This window comes from Typopeltis vanoorti, chromosome 5 (assembly GCF_054136105.1).
Source record: "Typopeltis vanoorti isolate ZY-2024b chromosome 5, IOZ_Tvanoo_1.0, whole genome shotgun sequence".
Lineage (NCBI taxonomy): Eukaryota > Metazoa > Arthropoda > Arachnida > Uropygi > Thelyphonidae > Typopeltis > Typopeltis vanoorti.
In genome coordinates this window covers 146,412,124-146,437,549 of record NC_143553.1, presented here as the reverse complement: position 1 = coordinate 146,437,549, position 25,426 = coordinate 146,412,124, and the positions used below count along the sequence as shown (strand labels likewise).

At 35.8% G+C, this 25,426-nt stretch overlaps 1 protein-coding gene across 1 annotated transcript in view; it reads right to left on the bottom strand.

The window, feature by feature from the left end:
• Window positions 1-4,452: 4,452 nt before the first annotated feature.
• Window positions 4,453-25,426, bottom strand: part of RpL7 (ribosomal protein L7) — a 56,859-nt gene continuing 35,885 nt past the window's right edge. The window contains exons 5-6 of the mRNA XM_090392820.1: window positions 14,108-14,217; window positions 4,453-4,706 (exon numbers count right to left, since the gene is read on the bottom strand). Coding sequence (XP_090248946.1) covers window positions 4,498-4,706; window positions 14,108-14,217 — 319 coding nt within the window. The 3' untranslated portion in view covers window positions 4,453-4,497. The remainder of the gene's footprint in view (window positions 4,707-14,107; window positions 14,218-25,426) is intronic.

Genomic DNA, 25,426 nt, shown 5'->3' with positions numbered 1-25,426 from the left:
GCAGTTAAACAGCAATTATTACATGCATCCAAATATATAAAGTTCTTTGATATGAAACATGTTAATTATTCATTTCAAAGTTTCACTTCATCCATGAGACACAAAACCTGTTTTCTGAAGTATTTTTTGTCTGATATCAATGCAATGATAAAATATGACATCATACAGAATGAAATCTGTGGTCTCCAGTCTTAAATAAGCAAGTGCTTTATTTTTAACCCAACTCTCAGATCTGTAACTTAAAACTGGTTTGAAGACTATTTTGTACACTGCTAGTTTAGTGTTTGGGCCAATTTTTTCCTTTATTCCATAGCTGGCCATACCAGATTTGTTTATTCTTTCTGTCGATTTCCAAAATTTAATTTGCCATCTTCACTAAACACTGTCTAAATAGCTGGAATATTTTATTTTACTCATCGTATAGGTTCCTCTATTGAAAATGCAGCTGAAGTTTTCTATCTTTTTGCCTATTTTCATGCCAAATTTGTTACAGCATGTTTTTAGAAATACATCATCTGCATAAAGCAGAGCTAAGTTTCATCCCAGATTTTATTTTTTTTTGCCTTATATTATCTACTCCAGCTTCCTTTTCACATTTTTAATGATTTTTTCTACTTCAAGTATTGATATATCTTCCTGTTGAAAATTTTCTGCTACTATTCTGTCACTGTTTTGTTTAAGTCTTTCAAAGTAATTACTCCAAACATCCATATCAGTTTTCATTACATCTTTGATTTTTTTTGTCTGGGATGGCTTCTTTTTTGGGTCTTGTTTTTCAGCTTTTTCATTTTTTTCTTCAATGTTTGTATGGCCAAGTATACAGTTTACCTTGTAAACACTACAACTTTAATTATTTTCAAAACTTTTTTTATTCTACTTAAAACTAAGTGATGGTCACTTACAATTTCAAATAATCTAGACACTTGTATCTAGATTATTTGAATATGTTGATATGTATTCCACTATCGACAATGACAATCAATGAGGCTTTTCGTATTTGTGTCTTCTCTCCATATGAACTTGTGCACATTTTTATGTTGAATCATGGTGTTAGTAATAACTGTTCCTTATCTTATCCTGAGCAGAAACCATTATCTTGAAATTTTCCACAAACATTACATGCCTGGTGGAATTCATTTCCTACTCTGTTGTTTAGATTTGCAAGGACCACTTTTTCCATTTTCTTTATGCAGGTTGTGTGCTATTAATAACTCAAAATTCATCCACTTCTTTGGGAGAACCTTCTGTTGGCCCAAGGCACAAAAATAAGTTTAGTCTATTTTGAGTTTGCCCACATAATGAAACTGTCTTGCAATAAGAAGTTTGTCTCCATGCTTGATATTGAATCCTATTTCTATTCCTTCCTTTCTTAGATTGCTATTGCCTGCATATAACATCCTATACTTCTTTAGTAAAAAAAAATTTTAGGCCCTTCTGCAATGGTACACATAATTTATGGAGTGTTAACAGGGAAAGTTGTTAAATTTGACATAATTAACTTGTCCAAAAACATCTATTTCTGTTTAAGTTGAGTTTTTGAATGGAATGGGAAAATTTTCATGTTTGCAATGAAGAAAGATCTTGTTCTGTTCCACTGAATTCTGGTCTTGCTCAGCATGCATAACTTGTTAACATTCTTTATCTAAGTGAAGGAATGCTAACTTCCTCTTTGACCAAAGAGTCAACACTAGAAAGGCAAACTTCCACACAGGACAGCAGATTCTTCTTATCTTTAAGAATGCAAAGAAGTCTTGCTTATCTTCTCTGAGTCACCTTGAATATAAAGAATTGAAACCTATAGGTATTTTGAGGAAGTAGTACTCATAACTGTTAAAATGAAATGTAGACTATCAGTAATTTTTGCTGCTGAAACCCAGACAGATTTTTGATAAAAGAGGCTAATAATTATGCCTGTTAAATTTTTATTCAGAACATGGACTAGCCATACTAACACCATATTGCAACATAAAAATGTTCCTAAATTCATATGGGGGAGATGGTGAGGATAAAATTCACACATACACACACACAAAAAACATGGCATCAGCAAGACAGCAGATCCCTCATATATGGAAACAAGATGGGAGGCTTGTAGTATCTAGCCATAAAAGTTGGAATTTCAATCTTTAATGGCATTGTGGAATTGCGCTAAAGCTTGAACTATTTAGTGTTTTGGCTAATTACATGGTTTTTAATGGAATGCAAACATTACGATTACCACAGCCATAAAGTTCATAACAGCAAACTGGCCATAATGTTTAGAAACTTTTGAAGTTTACTTCTTTTGCTTCACATATGACTATGAATTGTAATGAAATGGTACTTCAATTTCCAAATTTCAGAGTTAATCAGTGTGCTGTTCAATAAGCAGTTAGCCAAGCAATGCATATATAAGCAAACCAAATATTAAAAAACAAAGTGTCTACATGATTTATCTTTTCAACATCAGAAACTTAACTACAGATATCATAAATGAACATCCTATTTCAATCTTTTCTATTCTTAGTCTGACATTAATTAGCTATCAAGTGGAAGAAAAAGGCATACTTGCATTAATATCACTCACATTTCTGTAGGACTGCCCAGTGATTAAGTGTTAATGTGAGCTAATAGGAATACAATAAGAACCACTGTCCAAACTTCATGTCTAATAAAACTGAATTCTCTGACATAGATGAATGATAATAGCAGCTTCAAATTCATATGCAATTACTTTTCCAAAATAAGATTGGACCATATTGGAGTCCTAAGAAATAACACATTTAAGGACTTGATCAGAAGCTACTAATGTAAACAATCTAATTTTTTCCATAGTAACATAGTGGGATACATATCAGGCATTTGTTGATCGCTTTTCTATTCTTACTGAATACCAACACTTCATAGCTCTTGCATCTGCCGTTACCTGTCAAAAAAAAAAATAACATTGATATTACAGTGCAACATATTAGAAATTGTGAAATCTCGTCTCAGGTAGGCTGTTGGTAAGAGAGACTATTATGCCATCAATATGGATGTGTACTGGGGGGGGGGGGGGGGTGCAAACTTAGGTATACCGCTGTGAATCATTATTTTACATTCCTTATTTTTTGATTTTTCCAGATAATTATGGCTGGATAATAAAACAATACTGGAAGACAGAGAATGCTGAAAAGGTTCAACAGAAATGAGGTGAAAAATTTGATACACCTCCACCTAGTAGGTTAACAATTTACAGAACATGCAATAAATTTGATCAGACTGGGCCCATCTGTAATGTGCCTAAGAGTGGTTGACCTGTCAGCATTACTACCCCTGAAAATGAAATGTTAGTTGCTCTTGCATTTATTCAAAACCCACAAAAATAAGAGCTTCTAGTGAGTTAGGCATTCCCTGCAGATCTCTGGGTCGTCTGATGCAACATTTAGATGAAAATGTATCAGCCAAGATTAATGCATGGTTTATTAGAGGATGATCCAGATTACTTTTTACAATTCAGCAAGGTAGTTTTGAATGGCAAATGGTGCTGAAGCAAATTTTAAACTGTCAGGTGCTGTTAATAGACACAACTGTCTCTTACTCAACAGAAAATCCCATGTAATAATTGGAGAACAGTTGAATCAACCCGAAGTTACAGTTTTGCCTTTCATGCAAAAGGTCATTGGACCTATCATTTTCAATACAACTGTAGACAAACCTTAACATGCTGAAGGACACTTTAACACAATTATGACTGCAGCAAGATAATGAGAATTTTTTTTAACAAGATGGGCTCCTCCACACTATGCTGTAACAGTGTGAGATTTTCTTGACCAAGAATTACCTCGGCAACTTATCCACCCATGGGTGGATAGGTCGACGAAGACCAGTTGAATGGTCACTCAACCTGGGGTGTTATCAAAGATAAAATATTTTCAAGAAAACCACACTGTCGTCGATTACATGATTCGATTCATAAGAAGCATGCCAAGAAATTGACAACAATAAAGAACACTGTGCTTGAGTGTAGAAATTAAGACTACAGGAATGAGTAAATGCTGAAGGCTGACAATTTCAGCACCTAAGAGATTGTACTCAATTGCAATTGTATGTGATCCTTATTATGACTTAATAAAACTATTGTATTAATCAGCCCCCCCCCCATAATAAAAACTGCACACCTACTTTTCCACTCCTGTGTATAAGCCAAAAAACTTTTTACCCCCCCCCTCCCTTTTTTTTTATGTGCACTTTTAAAATTACAATAAAGCTAAAGAGAAATAGAAACTGCAAAAGAACTGATGGGAAAGATAAAACTTATTTATTCAAACGATGAATTGGCCATGCAACTGACTCACTATACCTGTAGGACCACGTTTTTTTTTTTTTTTTATTAACGATTAATTTCCTTTAGTAGTACAATGGGGCTTTTTTGGTACTTTGTTATAATGAGAATCAACTTGACTCTGAAGTGATGAAAGAAAAAAAATAATATTCCAGAAACAGTTTTTATTTTGCAACAGCCATTAATACGAGTTTTTATATCATTTTTCTCAGGATAACATTGATCTTCTCTTCTCTGTTGCCAAAATCACCGCCTTCCACATAATGGACCGTCTTCTTCCTCCAACCACCTTTTGGATTATTCAACTTAAAATGCCACAAGAAGTTGGAAGCTTTCTTGAAATTTGGGCCAACTGTGTAAATTTCATGGATTAAATCTTCCATACAAATGATGCCATATTTACCTAAAAAATATTAAATATAAATAAACAGAACTGCAAGTTTCTTCTACTGTAAATTTTGCTATCAATTTTAGATAAATATTATAACTAGAGGAAATATAAGCAATATCAACCTACCACTACAAAATTGTACCCTTCGGTTGAAATTTAAAATATTGGACAAGAATTCCACCTAAGTTTTTCAAATGAAATAAATGTTGTCACATGGGAGGGTATTTCCTCTTGCAAAAAGCAGACCAGCCACTCCTGGCTTCGGCCATAATGCTACAAGTTTCCAATTGTTCACTAAATACAATATATACAGGGGGTCCTCGACATGCGTCGTTTCGACTTTATGGCAGTAATCCCATAAATAATTTAAAAAATAAATTTCGACTTGAAGCAGTGCGATGTAAAATTCAAACGTCGCAGGCGAACTTGTTTGGGAGAGGTGGCATCGCTTAGGTCCCAGCATGCACTCTTTGGGTAGCACGTGCTTTGTTTACACCTGCTCTCTCACTTTTTTTTTTTTTGCGACTTTTTACCTTTCAATATGGCTCCCAAGCATAAGGCAGACTCTTCCGATGGCAGTGTCGAAAAAAATTAAAAAACTGCAACGAACATCAGCCACGTGTTGAACTTAAGTCGTACCACAGTCTGGACTTTTATCAAGGATAAACTCCACATCCTTGAACACGTGAAAGGATTGGCGCCCATGAAATCAACTGTGATTACGAAAAAACGAAGTAGGCTCATGATTGAGATGGAAAAGCTTCTTGTTCTTTGCCTGGAAGACCAGCATCAACGCTGTATCCCAATTAGCCTCATGTTAATTCAAGAAAAGGCGAAAATATTGTTTGAGGCATTGAAAAGTGAAAGGGAGGAAACAAGTGCAGGTGAAGAGATGCTAGTAAAGGTTGGTTTATGCGGTTTAAGGCTCGGGGCAATTTACATAACCTTAATGTGCAAGGTGAAGCTGCTAGTGAGTTTCCTGCGATAATAAGGGAGGGGGGCTACAGTGCTCAACAAGTGTTTAATGTGGACGAGACAGGCCTATTTTGGAAACGTATGCCTAATCGTACCTATATCGCCAACGAGGAGAAGGCAGCACCAGGCCATAAAACTGGTAAGGAGAGACTGACTGCTGCTGGCGACTTAAAACTGAAGCCCTTGTTGGTCTATCCAAGGGCACTAAAGGGGCATTTGGAAGGGTCAACTGCCTGTCATCTGGAGGTCCAATGGGGTGACACTTCAAATCTTTGAGGACTAGTTTACCAATCATTTTGTGCCAGAAGTTCAGAGGTACTGTACAGCTAAGGGTCTTCCCCTGGTCACCCTGCCCACTTGGATGACTTTCACCCTAATGTTAAGGTGGTTTACCTTCCACCAAACACCACAGCCCTTTTGCAGCCTATGGACCAGGGTTTTATTGCTCCTTTAAGGCCTACTACCTCCACAGGACATTTGCTATGGCTTTCAGGGCAACGGAAAAAGACAGGAGCTTAACCCTCAAAGACTTTTGGAAATCGTATAGCATTTATAATGCCATACAAAACATTGAGCATGCTTGGGATGAAGTGAAGCAGACAAATATGAATGGTGTGTGGAAAAAACTGTCCCCCCAGTTTGTGAATGATTTCCATGGCTATGAGGAGACAGTTGAGGCTGTCACAGAGAAGGTTGTGGAGCAGATGAATTTGGAAATGGAGGCTGAAGATGTCACAGAGCTTCTGGCATCTCACGGGGAGGAGTTGTCAGCAGAAGACCTTTCAGTTAGAGAGCAGCTGATTGAGGAGGAAACGGTTCCAACCTCTGAATCCAGGAGATTCACCACCAAGGGCTTGACAGAAGGTTTTTCCCTATTGAGGATGGGCTGGCCAAGTTTGAGGCTGAGGATACCAAAACTGCTAGGTACACAAAGGTCTTCCGAGGGGTTAGGGATTGCCTGTAATGTTATAGGGAGATATACGAGGATGGTATCATTCCCTGGAACGTTTTTTCACGAAGGTAGAGAGGCCTGCAGCAGGTGCTGGTACCTCAACTGTCTATTCAGTTCCTCTTCCAGCCTCTCCATCTTCTTCAGTTGCACCTGCAGTCTGTCCCGACTCCTCCTTCCATTAAGTCAGTCTCTCCCTCCTTGCAACGCCCCTTCCAATGTGCAAGCCAACCACAGGATAAAAGGTAAAGAATTGTTTTAATTTTTTATTTTTTTTAAAAATCACCTGTACAGTTTCATTTGTCATTTTGGGGATTGTTCTCTCATTTTTATGTTTTTTTTTTTTTTTTAATTACAGTTTCATTTTTGTCATTTTTCTGTACTATACAATAATTATGTTCTCCCTTTCATTTTCCTATAGCCTACTTCTGTTTCTTGATATATACGTATGACTTTAGGGTGTTTTAGGTTAGGTAAGTAACTTAGGGTATGGTAATTCCGACTTGCATCGAAAATCGCCTTACGTCAGTCCGTAGGAACGGATCTCCGACTTAACTCGAGGACCCCCTGTATATATATATATATATTTGAATTTTATACTTAATCTTACCTCCATGTCCCAGCTGTATTAACAGGAATGTGTTACTGCTCTGCAGTGAGAACATTTCATAAAATTACATCAGATTAAAACAGCATTCTATTCTCAGCTGGGATTCATATTAAAAAAAAAAAAGAAGTCAAAACCTGTTTCATTTCTGTTCTTGAATTATTTTAAAATGAAGTTTCTACTACCATTTTCAAATCACTGGATGCCCCTCCCCCAGACGTTCATCACGACTCCCACTTGAATGGGCAGTTTTCTAATTATATCATTTGCTGATGCCATATTTATCTGACATCAGCGTAGACACTGGCAAACCTGCATTAAACCATTTTTGATATTTGACAGCAATGAAAGTCAATTATTCACAGTATTAGAGAAAAAGAGGCTGAATTTGTTGTGTTAACAAATATGTTGCAGCTTCTGATTATTGGCATTAGTGAGATATAACTCTCAGGAAAAGATTCACTAACTTCAAAAACAGGAAATTATGACCAACTGAAGAGAACAAGGTTTTATATTGGAAGTAAAAAAAACACAAATGAATGTGAAAGATAGCTTTTGTCAATGCAAGTGACAGATGCAGAAGAGATTGTTGGATACATTAGGTGATAGCTTTTAGAAAAATGGACACACATTAGTTGAACAAAGCTCAGTGCTACCTCTACACTGAAAGAAGAAACTTCTATGTATGAGGAGGAGATACTAGAGCTGTTACATAAACTGAATATGAATTTGTCAATAGGGACTGATAGGATATCAGAACAGATGCTAAGTGTTCAGCTGAACTGGCTGTATAATTGAGTCTCAGCACAGGGCAAATTTCACAGGAGTAGAGGAGAATGTATACTAATCCTGTTGCATGAGAGTGGTGCATAGAGTAGGTCTACTGACCTACCACCATCTCTGGAGTGGTGGTGAAGATTTTGGAAAAGTTGGTAAGAGATTGCAAACAGAAATGGGTTGAGTCAGACAAGAATAACCACGATAATATTGACAGGAGTCACATGGAAGGCTGTTGCGTAAGTTGGAGGATATGAACTAGATTTTAAACTACTAGTTTGAAGAGGAAGATGGCTGAATGTCAGATTTGAAAGTGGTGTATGGAGGATGCGAGTCTACAAGACTTAAGGTGACCAGCAGAATACCCCATGGATAAATCCTCAGTCCACTGTTATTCCATCTTTACATTAATGACATTGAGAAGGATTTAATGAGCCATTTTTGGATTACTTGCAATGGATGTTGTACTCTAACAGGAAACGAACTTATCAATCATTGGTTGTCACCAAACAATCCTGTACTGCACACTTCAAAGACATTGCTTCATCCCTGAAGACTGCTTTGTGTGTAGGTGGACTGGAGCCAGTATTGTCTACTACAAATATTTTGCTGCAGGCCAAACAATTATGGCAGAGATCTACTCAATGCAACTCAAATGTGTACAGGATGCGTTACTTCAGAAACAGCCAGGACTAGTTAATTAGAATAAAGTGCTGTTCTTATATGACAACCTCATACTGCAAAACTTATGCGTGAGAAGATTTGTGCTTTAGTATGTAGGATGAGGGAGATACTCCCTCATCCTACATATTCTCCTAACATTTCTTCAAGCAATTACCACTTCTTTTTTTTTTTGTTACTAGACAATCACATGAGAAAGACAGTTCCACAATAAAACAGAGATTACTAGATTTATTACTTCAAGATTTATTACAATGAAGGTGCTTATTTTAATGAACAAAACATTTTATGAAAATTTCTGCCCTTTTTTCCTCTTTTATCTTGTGGTGTTGAGGGTTTTTCCGTTCATTTAATCACAATCCTACATAAGGATAAGGTTGGTAACCCTATGCCTCCCAGTGCATTCTGTCTGTAGAAGTGGTAAGTTCTCAAGGCCAATTTGCCTGCTTGCAGGATGAAAAGCCCAGATAAACTTGGGAGAAAAACCTTGCAATCCATGCCCAAGACTGGCTAACTTTCTCCACGTCAGTGATGGGAACCGAACCCAGGACACTCCTTCCCCAGGCATTTGGTTGCAAAGTGCATAGCCACTCGCCTAACTGTATGGATTAAATTTCCGCACTTGTCTAATTTTTATGAAAAACCGCAGACCTTTATATACCCCGAAATGATGTGTTTTGCATTATGGGATACTAAGGCAATTAATTTGAAGTCATTAGCCTCTATATACAAGTAACCCAGTTGTGAAGATACTTTGCATGCAAGCTTTGTTTGATTACACTTGAATAAAAGATTAAACCAATTCTTAGTTTTAAACAGGATAAAAATGAATGTCACATTGTAATGTAGAAAGTTTTAAAGATAATTAAAGTTGAGCAGCTTTTACAGGTTAAAAAAAAAAAAAAACGAAACAGTTCAAAAACAAGAACTAAACTTTCAAGTCTCAATGTCAAACTGAAAAAACAGATTCAGCTAGGGAAGTATGTGAAGTTGTTGCAAGGATAGAAAAATAAGAACATGGCAGACACGAGATGTTAAAGAAGTAGTCCTAGACAAGAAGAAAGCATACCAAATGTTCCTAACAAATAAGTCTGCATATGCCCTAAACGAATACAGAGAAAAATGTAAGAGAGTCCTCCAGCTGTTTGAAAAAGTCAAATTCCTTTTTTCTTCTTTTGTCCACAGGTGAGTTACAGATCAAATGCCTTTTACTTTTAATATACAAAGGGGGTAAGCAAGGCCATAACTTTTTGAGCATAATGACCATTCAATCTCCACTATTAGCCACCAGTAATAGCTGGTCAATGATCCAAAGTGTCTGGTAAGGAGAGTACGGCACTCTTTTCACCATGTTGTGGCTACTTATAGTTTCTCAGTCTTTGAACTGAAAAAGCTTTTGGTTATTATTATGTCTAACTTTTAAACACAGACACTATTCTCAGCTAGACATGAGCAAAATAATACTGCTTAATAACTTAAAATATAGAGTTAGACTCTCTCACTACAGCAAATACTGCTATAAAGGCCAAGTTCTATAGGTACAATGTCAAAAGGAATTTACTATTCACTATAACAAACCATTCTTGAGTCCCTAGAAATTTTCCATAGTGAGAGTCAACTATATTTAATTATTCCAAGCTAGAAGTTAGTTTAACTGACCTCAGATTTCAATATAGTGGTGTAAGATTTTCCACATATATTTCAGAATGGTGCATGAAACATCATTGGTCAACATTTTTAAGTGTAAAATTAAATGCAAAACATTATTATACTGTTATTATAAGGGTAACTAAGATTATGATTTGTATTGCATGTAAACTTTGCACAGTGAAAAAATGTTGGTGAATGAAAAGCCAGAGTTTTTAGGTAGTAAATCTTATTTCCAGTAAGAATTACTGGTTCAAGCCAGTTATACCATAGTCGAAACAAACCATTTCAACACTAAAAGTTTCATAGGATTCAATAGTGAAAAGAAAACCCCGATTTACCATAATTTAAAACAGGGATCAGCAACCTTTTCAGACTCACGGGCCACAAGCATAGCACGAACAACGGATTCATTATGAATACTTTGCATCTTAAATATGTTTTGCTGAGCAGTCAAAGAAGCTTGTTATTTATTAATTTGATTATTTCAAAGTTTACAGTTCAAATCCTTGTATTGGCTTTCATGTTGATTCTCGTAATGACGTCTGATATTATATTCTTTCATAACATCAACACTTATATTTCCATAACAGCATTCATTAAACCTTCTTCTGCTAATTTACATTTTCTTCAACACATTTTTGAAATTATTTTTAACAACTATTGTATATATCTGAAAATAATAGTTGATGTCATTGAATTATATTAAAAGACAGACCAAGGAACACAACTGCAAAAGTGCGACAAAATCTTGATTGTCGTCGGATGAAGCCGCATTTGTTATCTCCACTCATGACTCACATGGTTCACTCTTGCCAAGTTGCACAACAATATCATGAAGTACAGGTATAAAATTATTTTTAATTTATTAGAAGTTTTCCATAGTGAGAGTCAACTATATTTCATTATTCCAAGCTAGAAGTTAGAGTTTAACTGACCTCAGATTTCAATATAGTGGTATAAAATTTTCCACATATATTTCAGAATGGTGCATGAAACATCATTGGTCAACATTTTTAAGTGTAAAATTAAATGCAAAACGTTATTGTTATTATACTGTTATTATAAGTAACTAAGATTATGATTTGTATTGCATGTAAACTTTGCACAGTGAAAAAATGTTGGTGAATGAAAAGCCAGAGTTTTTAGGTAGTAAATCTTACTTCCAGTAAGAATTATTGGTTCAAGCCAGTTATACCATAGTCAAAACAAACCATTTCAACACTAAAAATTTCATAGGATTCAATAGTGAAAAGAAAACCCCGATTTACCATAATTTAAAACAGGGATCAGCAACCTTTTCAGACTCATGGGCCACAAGTGTAGCACGAACGATGGATTCATTTTGAATACTTTGCATCTTAAATGTTTTGCTGAGCAGTCAAAGAAGCTTGTTATTTATTAATTCGATTTCTTCAAAGTTCACAGTATAAATCCTTATATTGGCTTTCATGTTGATTCTCATAATGACGTCTGATATTATATTCTTTCATATCAACACTTATATTTTCATAACAGCATCATTAAACCTTCCTTCATCTGCTAATTTTACATTTTCTTGAACACATTTTTGAAATTATTTTAAACAACTATTGTATATATCTGAAAATAATAGTTGATGTTATTGAATTATATTAAAAGACGGACCAGGGAATACAACTGCAAAAGTGCGACAAAATCTTGGTTGTCGTTGGATGAAGTCGCATTTGTTATCTCCACTCATGACTCACATGGTTCACTCGCGCACAAGTTGCATGACAATATCATGAAGTATAGGTATAAAATTATTTTTAATTTATTATTCATATTATGAAATGTATTATTTAAATAATTCAACATATAGGCCACATGCCATGCAAGTATGGTCAACCTTTTATGGGCTGTCAAAAATGCACATTTGGGCGGCCTGCAGGTTGCCAACCCTTGATATAAAACATAGAAGGCAATCTTCAGAATTCAGATACATTACAGCCTGATACATAAAGGTTATGAAGACCACAAGTGGCAATCCTTACCTGTGTTCCTGAGTTCCCATTTAGTTAAATATTAAGTGATCTTAATTAGCACTGGCATTATCCTGCCTGCCTCTTGGAAATCAGTTCATTGGCTTATTCCTAACAAGATAAATTGCATCACATCAAGTTATCACATGCACTGCTCTCACTTTCAACCAAGTCATATATGATTTTCATCACCAGCACCACACCGAAGTAGCAAAAACAGTCAACTTCTACACTATATGAAAGAATTAATAGTATCAACAGGATTTTTTTTTTTTTTTTTGCTTATGTTATTAAACTTTTCGGTAAGTGCTGTAGGAAAGGTTGGATAAAGAGTGCAACACCTTAGGTCTCCAAACTTCTCCATAGCATTTATCCCAAAGTGAATAACACAAGTCATCTGATGAAGTGGCCAATGTATTGGTCTTTGGTAACAGTGCATCAGTTTCTTTAATCACTCAGTGCAGGTGATGGATATGCCTTTATCTGTATTTCTTTCATTAGCTTGTAAGACACTTTTACAAACACCACCCTCCAATCCAGAAACCAATTCTTTTAATACTGATCTCTCTCAATATGGGGTTAATTTTGTCTTGAAAATTCAACCCAAGACACCTTTAACAAAATCTCTCCAATCATCTTGTTTTTACTGATATCCAGACCCTCAGACAAGATTTCTTCTGGGAAAGATATCAATATGTTAATGTAAAGTCTAGCTTTTATTTTACATCTAGGGAGCTATATGAAACTGATGTTTCAGAATATTCAAGTTGTTATACACCATTTTCCCATCCAGTCATTTTTTACTTGAATTGCTTACTCTATGAATCAGAAACAGCCCGTGAAGTTTTAAATGTAGGTGCTGCCTATACAAAATAATTTTTTAAAAATTCTTTTTTTACTAATTAGTAAAAAAAGAATTTTTAAAAAATTATTTTGTATAGGCAGTCCCAGCCCCCACTTAAAACTTCACGGGCCACCACTGATCAGAAGGAACTATTATTACCAAGTACCTTTCCCAAGTTTTAAGAAATGCTCTTCCACAAAAAAAAACTTAAAATTTTACACTGCTTATTGAAACTGAAGTGGCGAGAGCAATTCTTCAAATGCAGAATTAATGGCTTCCAATCTTTCATGGTGAGGATTATCATAAAATAATAAAACAGGCTGGCCAATACTATGCCCCACCCACACAATGCTCTTCCTATTCCTATTGTGCAGCTATTCTTTCACTGGCACCAATACTCCTGCTTCCTCCCCCCCACGTGCTTACCAACACCACTGATTCAAAAGAGTGGTACCTCTCAACACTAGCACATATTACTGAGATTACAAGGGATATCTGGAGATGAGGGAAAAGAAAATAAACCAAGAAAAATCCACATATGTAAATAAAACTTTGAGCCACAGCACTTAACATATAGCAAAATAAACTAATGAAAAATGTTAGTCAAAGCATCAATGCTATGCTTAATAAACTACATGCAATTTCCCCCCCCCTTTTTATCTTATGTAAAGAATGTATCAGTATGCTAAAGAGTAGACTAATAGACTATAAACTTTCTTTGGTTCCATGAGTTCTCTAGTGAGTCAACTATAGCATTAATATTCTGCAACCATAACAAACTTATCAGTTTTGATATAAAAAAGGATTCACTATAGCAAATGCTTCACTAAACTATTCCATTATATAAAGATCCATAGGGGTTTGTGCCATGCTAAATTAATTGGACAATGCATGATACAATGTTAATTTTAAGCAGAGAAACATGCCTACCTAAACGCTTTTCAATGATGGAATTTTCTATAAGGGCTACTCTCTTGTGATTTACTCTACCATACCCTCTCTTGTATACAAGCTCCCTGACAGTTTTTAAATTAGGATATCTATAAAAAAAAGTATATAAATAAGTATAAACATAACACAGTATATCAAATAACCTGTGAATATGTCACAAAAACAAACTGCTAGCTTAAACTAGAATGCAAATATATATATATTTTTCTTTTTATCAGACTAAAAGAGAAATGCTACTATCTCAAAAAAGTACTGCAGCTCTTAATTCCGATATGGTGATTTTGTGTAATATTCTACAGAACTAGAAACCCAAACTTGAAAAAATTCCAGTTCTATTATGTACAGTGATGGATTTCCATAACCCCATTTCCCAGGACTATATAGAGAATATTATGGGAATCTAAATAGTACACATAATACTTACTGATACAAAATTAATAACGGAAAAAACTCACGTACAAAGATTATTTAATAGTATAATTTTCGCCTGTGTGTCACAGGCATCTTCAGTACATTAAGCTCAAATTAAACAATAACCGAAGATGTACTCAAATTAATGTACTGAAGATGCCTGTGAAAATACTATTAAATAATCTTTGTATGCGAGTTTTTTTTCCGCTATTAATTTTGTATCGATATGTCTACTCATGGTATACCTCTTTTAAAACTTATAATACTTACTCTTTTTTTTAGGTTGTTTTAATTTTTTTCATGACACATCAGCAACTATAGCTATAATGGGCCAAGCCAATAAGTAGAAACAAGGATGTTATTAAATTATATAAAAAAATCTGTATGATAAAATATTTTGTGTAATATCAACAAAATTTTTAATGTAAAAATTTAAGAGTTGATAAACCTGGTACATCTGAAATATCTGCCAGCTTATAGGGTTCAGGCAAAGCGTTAAAAATTTAGCTCATTAAAATAATGAGGGCAGTCTATTAAAATATAGTTAACTTATGAACAATATTCACATATAGGAATATCACCACCCCTCAATGTGAAAGAGCAAGAACAACCTTTCTACGATTTCTGTGCAGACTAGACTGCAGAATTTAATTTCAGGCTTAATGTGGTATCAACTTATTCTCTCTATGCCATGATGCTTGCCACTGATATATTAATTTTTGTCTTATAGTCTCCCTTTAATTTGTGCATAGGCTAGGCACATGTATATTAAGAAATGAGCCAACCTAGCTGGCCTTGTTTCCCATAATCCCAACATAGTTTAGGATTCAGAGATGTCCAAATAAAGCATCCTCTTCTGTTAGAACAAATGTTGGCTCCAGGAGAGCACCCAATGTTGTTGGTACACCAGACTTCTGGGTCTGAATCTCTTGAATTACTATAAATAATACACCTTTGGTAGCATTTCAACTGCATGCAGTGCAGCAAGTATAGTTGGTATGCTGTAGTAGGATCTGCAGCTAGCTATACTGATTATTTTGAATCATTAGTATAGCTAGGAGCAAAATCATATCTTGCTGTGTGTTTGAAAGAGATGTCTGGTATGCATGAAATGAAGAACAGCATGGAATGCAGCTATGTCACATAGTAGCACATTTATTGAAGGTCTGTCTACCCTGATGTCTCAAGTTTGTAAAAATACTTTCATCCACAAACCTAAAATATGTATGGCAATTGATAAATTTCTCCAGTGGAGGAAAAAATATAATTGGACATGTGAGATATGACAGGGATTTATTTTGATCCCATACAGTAAAGACAAGGAATGGGTGATTCTGAAATGTTCTAGTTCTGATAGTGAATTGGATCCAACTGCCAAATTGTACTATCTGGTAGAAACATATGATTGATCAAATAATTAAGTGCATGATATAAACAGGAACAACGAACATCTGTCTGCACCACAAGAGGTGGAAGCTAGGATGCAAACAATGTCCACCATTTTCTAGCACATTATCTTGCAACTCACCAGCCTGCAGGTCTGAATCCCACTTATATTTTACTATGTAAAAAAATCTCTGACCTTTAATCGCAAGAATGTCAAAATATGATAAAGTTGTTCAAATCAAGGACATTACTTACAGCTAAAGGAAGTTGCTCTGCTATCAAGCTAACTTTGACAGCAAACAGCAAGACATTTAACACAGAACCTTGTGGGATTCCCTACTCTCAGAGAAAGGCTCTCCCCTACTTGCACAAAGCAGATATAAAGATTTAAATAAAAAGAAAGGTGCCCGTGGGATTGACATTCTGCAGGTCTTTCAATATGTCAAACATCTGAGATAAGTTGGGCATTTCTCATGCCAAATAGAACTGATACTAAGCGCTTGTGTTAAAAGAGTATCTGTAATGGTTGCTTTAGTTAGATTAAACAATCTGATTATAGAATGTTTCAGAGGCCAGACCTGTGTTTTGGAAAGTTGCTACTCTCCATAAAAGATAAGCGGTAACTATCCCCCCCACCCCCTGAGATCTTGCACAAACAACAACAGGACAAGGGGCTTATAATATTTCTCTTATTTTTAGATTTTTATCTTGTTTTGGAAAGGCAATAAAAATTGCCCTTTGCAGTATTCTGGAAATTCGTTTCTCACATAACATTCTGTTGAATAAGTAGTGTAATTGATTCATGAAGGATGTCACCTAGTCCCAGCACAGCTGGTTATCACTGAAGCAAAACAGATACTAGTTCTTTCTTGAGCAGCCTGCTGAATTTTCCAGCTCATTTCAAGACAGAATTTGATTTTTCTATAGAATAAACAAGAACATAGAACAGAATTATTTTACTTATTTTTAAAATTGAAAACCTTTGATAAGTGACATTATTAGTTGATTATATATATTTTAAGAACTAGCCTCACTGTATAAGAGATTTCACTCGCATCCCTAGAATAAGACTAGGTCCGCCCGGCACATTCTCTCAAAAATTGCTTTAAGCACTATTTATACCACGTAGGCAACATATGCAACATGGAAAGTTTAGTGCTCAATTATGTTAATCATATCTGGGTTGAGGTTTAGGGAGAGAATAAATGATTCAGAAGGCTAATTGACATGACGCAAACAAGAGTAGGAAAGACAGTTATGGGAATCATAGAAGGGGAGAAACAAGGAAAGAGTGGTAATAAGAAGGAGTCATGATAATGCAGGGTTAAGAAACAAGAGGAAAGTAGGAAAGTAGGTAAGAGAGTGCAGGCAAGCAGAAATGAATGGATCAATGAAATGTAATATGGAGATTCAATGATTCATGGTGTGCAATATATCACTGTTGTTATAACGGGTCTTTTGGGGGGCTCTTGTATTATTATGGTTATTACTAGCTATTCACTTTTACTAGTGTTGCAAATGTCAATTCTATCGCGTATGTCTCTATGTTGAATAGACTTGCGTTGTAGTTATGCGTTCCACATTAGTAATAACAAACTAAGCCTTATGTCGTGTTTCTCTTATGATTTTCTTACTTAACTTAATCTTTAGGGCCACCAGAAGATTATCCGTTCCCTGAATCCTATATATTATCCTTATTACTCAAACAAATTTATTTTTTGCTGCGCCAGCTTGAGCATTAAAGTTAGGGATAGACTCTAGCTTTAGGTTAACTATAGAATCACAGGTGTTACTAGCAATATAATTAAATTCCTAGAAACTTGGAATCTCTGGCATAATCTTATTCTTGTTTGCAACCGTGCCCTTACTTTCACTTGGGGTATTCCCGCACACTCGCACTTACTCAGGTTCGATTTTTATGAAGGGCCAGAGTCAGTCAACATGATCAGATACACATAAATTTAAAGAAAGAAACATTTATTAAACTCAATTGATGATACTACACAAATTAAATTGATTATCAAATTCTAAAGAAAATCATTACCTCTCATTCACTCTCTCAGTCATTAATCAATTTCAATATTCTACCTTAAAGTATAAGCAATTCTATGTCTCAATATCTCAGTACATAATACACTTATGATCACAATTCATTATTAGCACTAAGTTCAGAATACAAGCAAAATTTCAATATCTCAATGACTCAGAACATGTTAGACTTAAAGTTTACGATTTACTTTATACATTAAACTCAGATTATCAGTAAAATTCATATATTTCATTAACTCAGTATACGTTACATTTAAATTTACAATTCATTTTTCTCTCTAAGGCACTTTAACACTCTTCGAATTCTCCTAGAACAATCAATACAGAATCTTTATCGGGTTGAAAGTTCCAAAAGTTCGTCTCAAGAAAACGTAATCATTTATATTCAGATCTAAACTTTTCACTCTTTCCTGTAATACAATCTTAAACTCCACTCTCTTAAATATAAGTCAATCTCAAAAGGCTAGAATAAGTGAGAGTACTTATCTAATTCTTTTATCTTCGGTTCTTGCCGTCCTTTGTTTTCGAATCTGGATTCCTCGATACCAATGCCACATGGTTTACACGTGCTCGTTGGGGTGGACGCTAGTCTCCTGCCTAGATTTTTCGTAGTATGGACTTCCACTACGGCCTACGATTTTATCTTGCCGATTCTGCTACGGTGACATACTGAACTCTGTCGAAAGTCATCATCATCATCAAATTCCTGCCATGTACCCTCAAGGGGTGTACAGGATATGACCGTACTACATGAAAAAATTACATCATTACTAACTTCCTATCTACAATTTTCCTCCAAATCAGTCTGTTACTTGTCAAGACTCCAATATTATCAGATCTTATATTTCTATCGTCTAAGGCACTTTGTACCGTATCAATCCACCTATATCTTGGTCTTCCTCTGGGTCGTTTTCCTGCCAACCTGGCAGAGAACACTTGTTTTGCTAATCTTTCCTCTCCCATTCTGTTTAAGTGACCATACCATCTGAGATTAGCTCTGCTAACGCATTCCTGGATGCTGACAATGTCAAGTTCTTTCCTAATATCCTCATTTTTAATATGATATTGCCATTGATGCCATCTGTTCACGCCTCTAATCTTTCTCAGGACTCTCATATCTGCAGTCTCTAGTCTTTGGTCAAGTGTTTTACTTCTGACCCAGCTCTCAGATCCATAAGTTAAAATTGGTTTGAACACAGTCTTGTATACAGCTAATTTAGTGTTCCGACTAATTTCTTTCTTATTCCATATGAATTTATTCAAATGACTTCCCACGATACCAGCTTTGCTGATTCTGTTGTCTATTTCTATATTTAGTTTACCATCTTCAGTAAAAATTGTGCCTAAGTAGCTGAAATGTTTTACTTGTTCCACAGGTTCTCCATTCACAACACAGTTGACATTTTCAATGATTCTGCCTATTTTCATTGTCTTTGTCTTTTTATTGCTGACCTTCATACCATATCTATTACAACAGCTATTCAATTTAGTCAGAGAATCTTGCAGACTTGTAGCAGATTTATTTAGAAGTATAACATCATCCGCATAAAGCAAAGAGCTGACATTAACATCTCCAATTTTGATATCAGGTTTAATACCACATTCCTTCATAATGTGATCCATATAGATAATGAATAACAGAGGGGATAATGTACATCCCTGTCTCACACCAGATTTAACATTAAACCATCTTCCTGTACTTCCTTCAATTCTAACTGCTGACTCACAACTCAAATAAAGACTAAGTATTGCTTGATATAAGGCTCCATTGACACCATATAACTGTAGTGTATTGAATAGCTTCTCTTGGCACCTTGTCATATGCCTTTTCCAGATCGACAAAACTTAAATACAGATCTTTGTTATATTCCCATGCTTTCTCGACTATTTGTCGTAAAGTGAAGATCTGATCCTGACAGCCTCTATTTCGCCTGAATCCAGCTTGTTCTTCACCAAGCTTTTCTTCCACAATTCTTCTCAACCGTTTCTCAAGTATACTTGCATAGATCTTGCCAGGAACATTCAGTAGGGAAATACCTCTGTAATTCTCACATTCAGTTTTATTTCCCTTTTTATATATGGGTACTATGAGAGCTCTACTCCAATCATCGGGAATTCGTCCCTCTGTCCAGGCTTTCTGAACTATGCAGTGCAGCCACTGTAAGACTCTTATACCACCATACTTCAGCATTTCCGGTCGAATATCATCTACTCCTGCTGCCTTTCCACATTTCAAGCCTTTGATGGCTTTTTCTACTTCAAGTATGGATATGTGTTCCTGACTGCATGCCTGGTCAGTGTTTTTTATCACTGTGCTGTCGTCACTGCTTGTTTCATTTAGCAGTTTTTCAAAGTAATTACTCCATACTTCAAGGATATCTTTTTCTCCTGTTTTCATTTCACCTTTATCATCTCTAATTCCTTTTACAGCACTCTTTCCTCCATTCCTAAGCTTCTTCAACAACCTCCAGAATATTTTGCCACCTTCTTGATATTTATTTTCTATATTCTTGCCAAAGTCCTCCCATGACTTTTGTTTAGCTAGTTTTACACACTGTTTAGCTTTCTTACATTTGTCTCTGTATTCTGTAAGAGTAAAAGCCGACTTATTTGCCAGGAACTTTTGATATGCTTTCTTCTTTTCCTTCACTGCCTCTTTAACTTCCTGTGTCCACCAGGGAGTTCTGATTTTTTTATCCTTGCACACAACCTCACCACATGCCTCTCTGGCAGAATCAATCAATGTTTCCTTCAGAGTTTGCCACTGAATCTCCAAGGTTTGATTCCTGTTCTCAAACTCTTTCATTTTCTTTTCAATAATATTTCTGTATTTTAGTCTACAGTTCACATCTGAGAGCTGCTCAACTTTTATTCGCTTTAAAACTTTCTTACATGTTATTCTTTTCAATATGAAATTCAATTTTATCCTGCTCAAGACTAAATAGTGATCACTTCCAATTTCAAATCCTCTGTACACTCTGGTGTCCTGCACCAGCGAGAAAACATCACTATCAACAATAACATAGTCAATGAGACTTTTCTTATTCCTAGCCTCTTCTCTCCATGTGAATTTGTGCACATTTTTATGTTGGAACATGGTGTTAGTAATAACCAGTCCATGTCCTGAGCAGAAATCCAACAGATATTTGCCATTATTATTAGCTTTGCTCTTTTCTCCAAATTTTCCCAAAATATTTTTGTATGTCTCACAATCATTTCCTACTCTGCTATTTAGATCCCCAACAAGGACCAATTTTTCATTTTTCATTGTGTCAGTTGCTTTTTCTAAAGCCTCAAAAAATTCCTCCGCTTCTACCTTAGTAGAACCTTCTGTGGGACCATAGGCACAAATAAGTCTCATTGTCCAGTTCCCCATTCTCATATTTGCCCACATTACTCTACTTGAGACTGACTGCCATTCAAGAAGATTAGCCTCGTATTTTGTGTTGAATACTATGGCTACTCCTTCTTTTCCTTGATTGTCATTGCCTGAATATAACATTTTGTATTTATTGCTCAGAAAGATCTCACCAGTTTTTGTCTTTTTTGTTTCAGTCACCCCTATTATGTCGATCTGGTACTTATCTAATTCCTCAGCTAGCTCCATTTCTTTGCCATTCAGGCTTCTTACGTTGATAGTACCGATCTTTAACTCTGGTGATGTTGAGTTGGGGTTTGTTTTCAGATTTGTTCCAGTAGCTGACTTTTCGCTGTTCGCCCTGGTTCCCTGGCGAAAACAACGGGGGCCTTGTTTAACCGGACGACGCCCCAGCCGGCATGAAATTTTGTCATGTTGTACCATCATTTTTTATTTTTATTTAACCAATAAGAATACAATTTGGTCGGCTAAATCCCAAATTGCCAGCCCATCCTCGTTCGTTCAGTATCAAAGTAGATACCCAACAGGGTGCACCACGAGAAGGTGAGGATTGGACATTAGGTCAGAAGCCCTGGTCGGTTCTCCGCATTCCTTTAAAGGCTATGTGGAGGTCTCCTCTCAGTTATACAGCTTTGACCCTTAAGCACCCCCCTGTCGAAAGTCAGCCTTCAAATATGAGAGCTGAGCCGCGAAGACTTCTCGAAGCACACGAAACTCAGGAACAAGAAAAAACGGGGGGGGGGGGGGATTTCCTCCAGTGTTACGGGTTATATACCATCTTCAAGAGCGCCACCTTTTCGCATTTGAAATTTTCCCACCACTTCGCCATTGGTCTCCGTTTGGGTGACTACACCGATTTACATACAGGACTTTTTGGTTCGGGGAACATATGAGTCAGCATGCTTTCTAAGATATAGTGCCCTCAGGTATTTTTCTGACCTTACTGCATTTAGGGTGATCTTTGCATGTATATCATTGAAATAGTTTGCATTCTTTCTTTGCATTATTTTTTAATAATTCTCTCTTATTCTGCCCTTTTTTCTGACCTATATTTGTGCTACACACTCAGGTATGAGTTTCAAAATTCACAAAATCATTATACAGAGAGTAGTTACAAACAAGAAACATTTTTTCTGCTAAAGGATAGGTATGTAACTTTGATTTAATGTAAATTGTTAGATTCTGGAATCGTGACGTCAGAAAATTCTGAAGGCGCCGATTTCAGATCTAACACTGTTATTGATATTTATCTTAAAGTAAAAGCCTGATCATGCCAACCCCATTCAAGTAAGTTCAGCATGCTCCTGTTTTCTCTTTTCACAAGTATGCTTATTATTAGGACTCTGCAAATTATGCAGAATTACTCGCCACAAAACAAATGTGGTCACCCAAGACTATTTTTTAACAATCTCTCAATAATCCACAGTTCCATAAACTGATCAGTCTAAGTGATGTGGTTTTTTTTTTTTTTTTTTAAAGTTAAAAGATTGTTTAAAGGTATTCTCTTTTTATTAAATAAAATGTTATATTTTGCTTAGTCTGCAGTTATTGTCATGGGTGAGTGTATTTGTCAAGCCCTGCTTATAATAAACCTTTCCTGGAATACTACTAAGAAAATTCTTTTGTAATTCTTGCCTTGCTTTTATTATTCTTTTATTTAAATAGGTAAGACAGGAGCTCTGTTTCACTCATCTGGGATTTGACTTTATGAATTATACACTGCTAGTAATGTAAAATTTATACACCTTCATATTTACGTTCAAGTACTCCAGCTACCTCTCGGATGTGTTCTGTTTCTCCACCTCATTATCAATAAATGCAGTATTAAACAAATAACTAAAAAAATGCATTCTTGCTTTAAAACATTTTCCATGCAATGCTGAGCCCAACTGCTTTCCTGACTATGCACTAACCAGAGGAATAAGTCAGACGGTTAATTCTAATGTCAATTTTATTCACTATTGGTGAAACAGCAGAAAGTCATCATCAAATTCCTGCTATGTACCCCCAAGGGGTGTACAGGATATGATAGTACTACATGAAAAATTTACATCATTACTAACTTCCTATCTACAATTTTCCTCTAAATCAGTCTGTTACTTGTCAAGACTAACATTACCAGATCTTATATTTCTATCGTCTAAGGCACTTTGTACCGTATCAATCCACCTATATCTTGGTCTTCCTATCGGTCGTTTTCCTGTCAACTTGACAGAGAACACTTGTTTTGCTAATCTTTTCTCGCGCATTCTCTTTAAGTGACCATACCGCCTGAGATTAGCTCTGCTAACGCATTCCTGGATGCTGACAATGTCAAGTTCTTTCCTAATATTCTCGTTTTTAATATGATATTGCCATTGATGCCATCTGTTCATGCCTCTAATCTTTCTCAAGGCTCTCATATCTGCTGTCTCTAGACTTTGGTCAAGTATTTTACTTTTATTTATTGTTCCAATGAATTTAATTTAGTGTTCCAACTAATTTCTCTCTTATTCCATATGAATTTATTCAATTGACTTCCTACCATACCAGCTTTGTTGATTCTGTTGTCTATTTCCATATTTAATTTACCATCCTCGCTAAAAATCGTGCCTAAGTATGGATATGTGTTGATTGCTTTTTCTACTTCAAGTATGGATATGTATTCCCGATTGCATGCCTGATCAGTGTTTTTCACCACTGTGCTGTCATCACTGCTTGTTTCATTTAGCAGTTTTTCAAAGTAATTACTCCATACTTCAAGGATATCTTTTTCTCCCGTTTTCATGTCACCTTTATCATCTCTAACTCCTTTTACACCACTCTTTCCTCCATTCCTAAGCTTCAACAACCTCCAGAATATTTTGCCACCTTCTTGATATTTATTTTCTATGTTCTTGCCAAAGTCCTCCCCATGACTTTTGTTTAGCTTTCTTACATTTGTCTCTGTATTCTCTAAGAGCACAAGCTGACTTATTTGCCAGGAACTTTTGATATGCTTTCTTCTTTTCCTTCACTGCCTCTTTAACTTCCTGTGTCCACTATGGAGTTCTAATTTTTCTATCCTTGCAGACAACTTCACCACATGCCTCTCTAGCTGAATCAATCAGGGTTTTCTTCAAGCCTTGCCACTGAATCTCCAAGGTTTGGTTCCTGTTCTCAAACTCTTTCATTTTTCCTTCAATAATCTTTGTGTATTTTAGTCTACAGTTCACATCTCAGAGCTGCTCAACTTTTATTCGCTTTAAAACTTTCTTACACGTCATTCTTTTCAATATGAAATTCAATTTTATCCTGCTCAAGACTAAATAGTGATCACTTCCAATTTCAAAACCTCTGTACACTCTGGTGTCCTACACCAGGGAGAAAACATCACTATCAACAATAACATAGTCAATGAGACTTTTCTTATTCCTTGCCTCTTCTCTCCATGTGAATTTGTGCACATTTTTATGTTGGAACATGGTGTTAGTAATAACCAGTCCATGTTCTGAGCAGAAATCCAAACAGGTATTTGCCTTGCTCTTTTCTCCAAATTTTCCCAAAACATTTTTGTATGTCTCACAATCATTTCCTATTCTGCTATTTAGATCCCCAACAAGGACCAACTTTTCCTTTTTCATTGTGTCAGTAGCTTTCTCAAGAGTCTCAAAAAATTCCTCCACTTCTACCTTAGTAGAACCTTCTGTGGGATCATAGGCACAAATAAGTCTCATTGTCCAGTTCCCCATTCTCATATTTGCCCAAATCACTCTACTTGACACTGCCTGCCATTCAAAAAGATGAGCCTCGTATTTTGTGTTGAATACTATGGCTACTCCTTCTTTTCCTTGTCATTGCTTGAATATAACATTTTGTATTTATTGCTCAGAAAGATCTCGCCCGTTTTTGTCTTTTTTGTTTCAGTCACCCATAGTATGTCGATCTGGTACTTATCTAATTCCTCCGCTAGCTCCATTTCTTTGCCATTCAGGCTTCTTATGTTGACAGTACCGATCTTTAACTCTGGTGATGTTGAATTTAGGTGTGTTTTCAGATTTGTTCCAGTAGCTGACTTTTCGCTGTTCGCTCCTGGCAAAAACAACGGGGGCTTT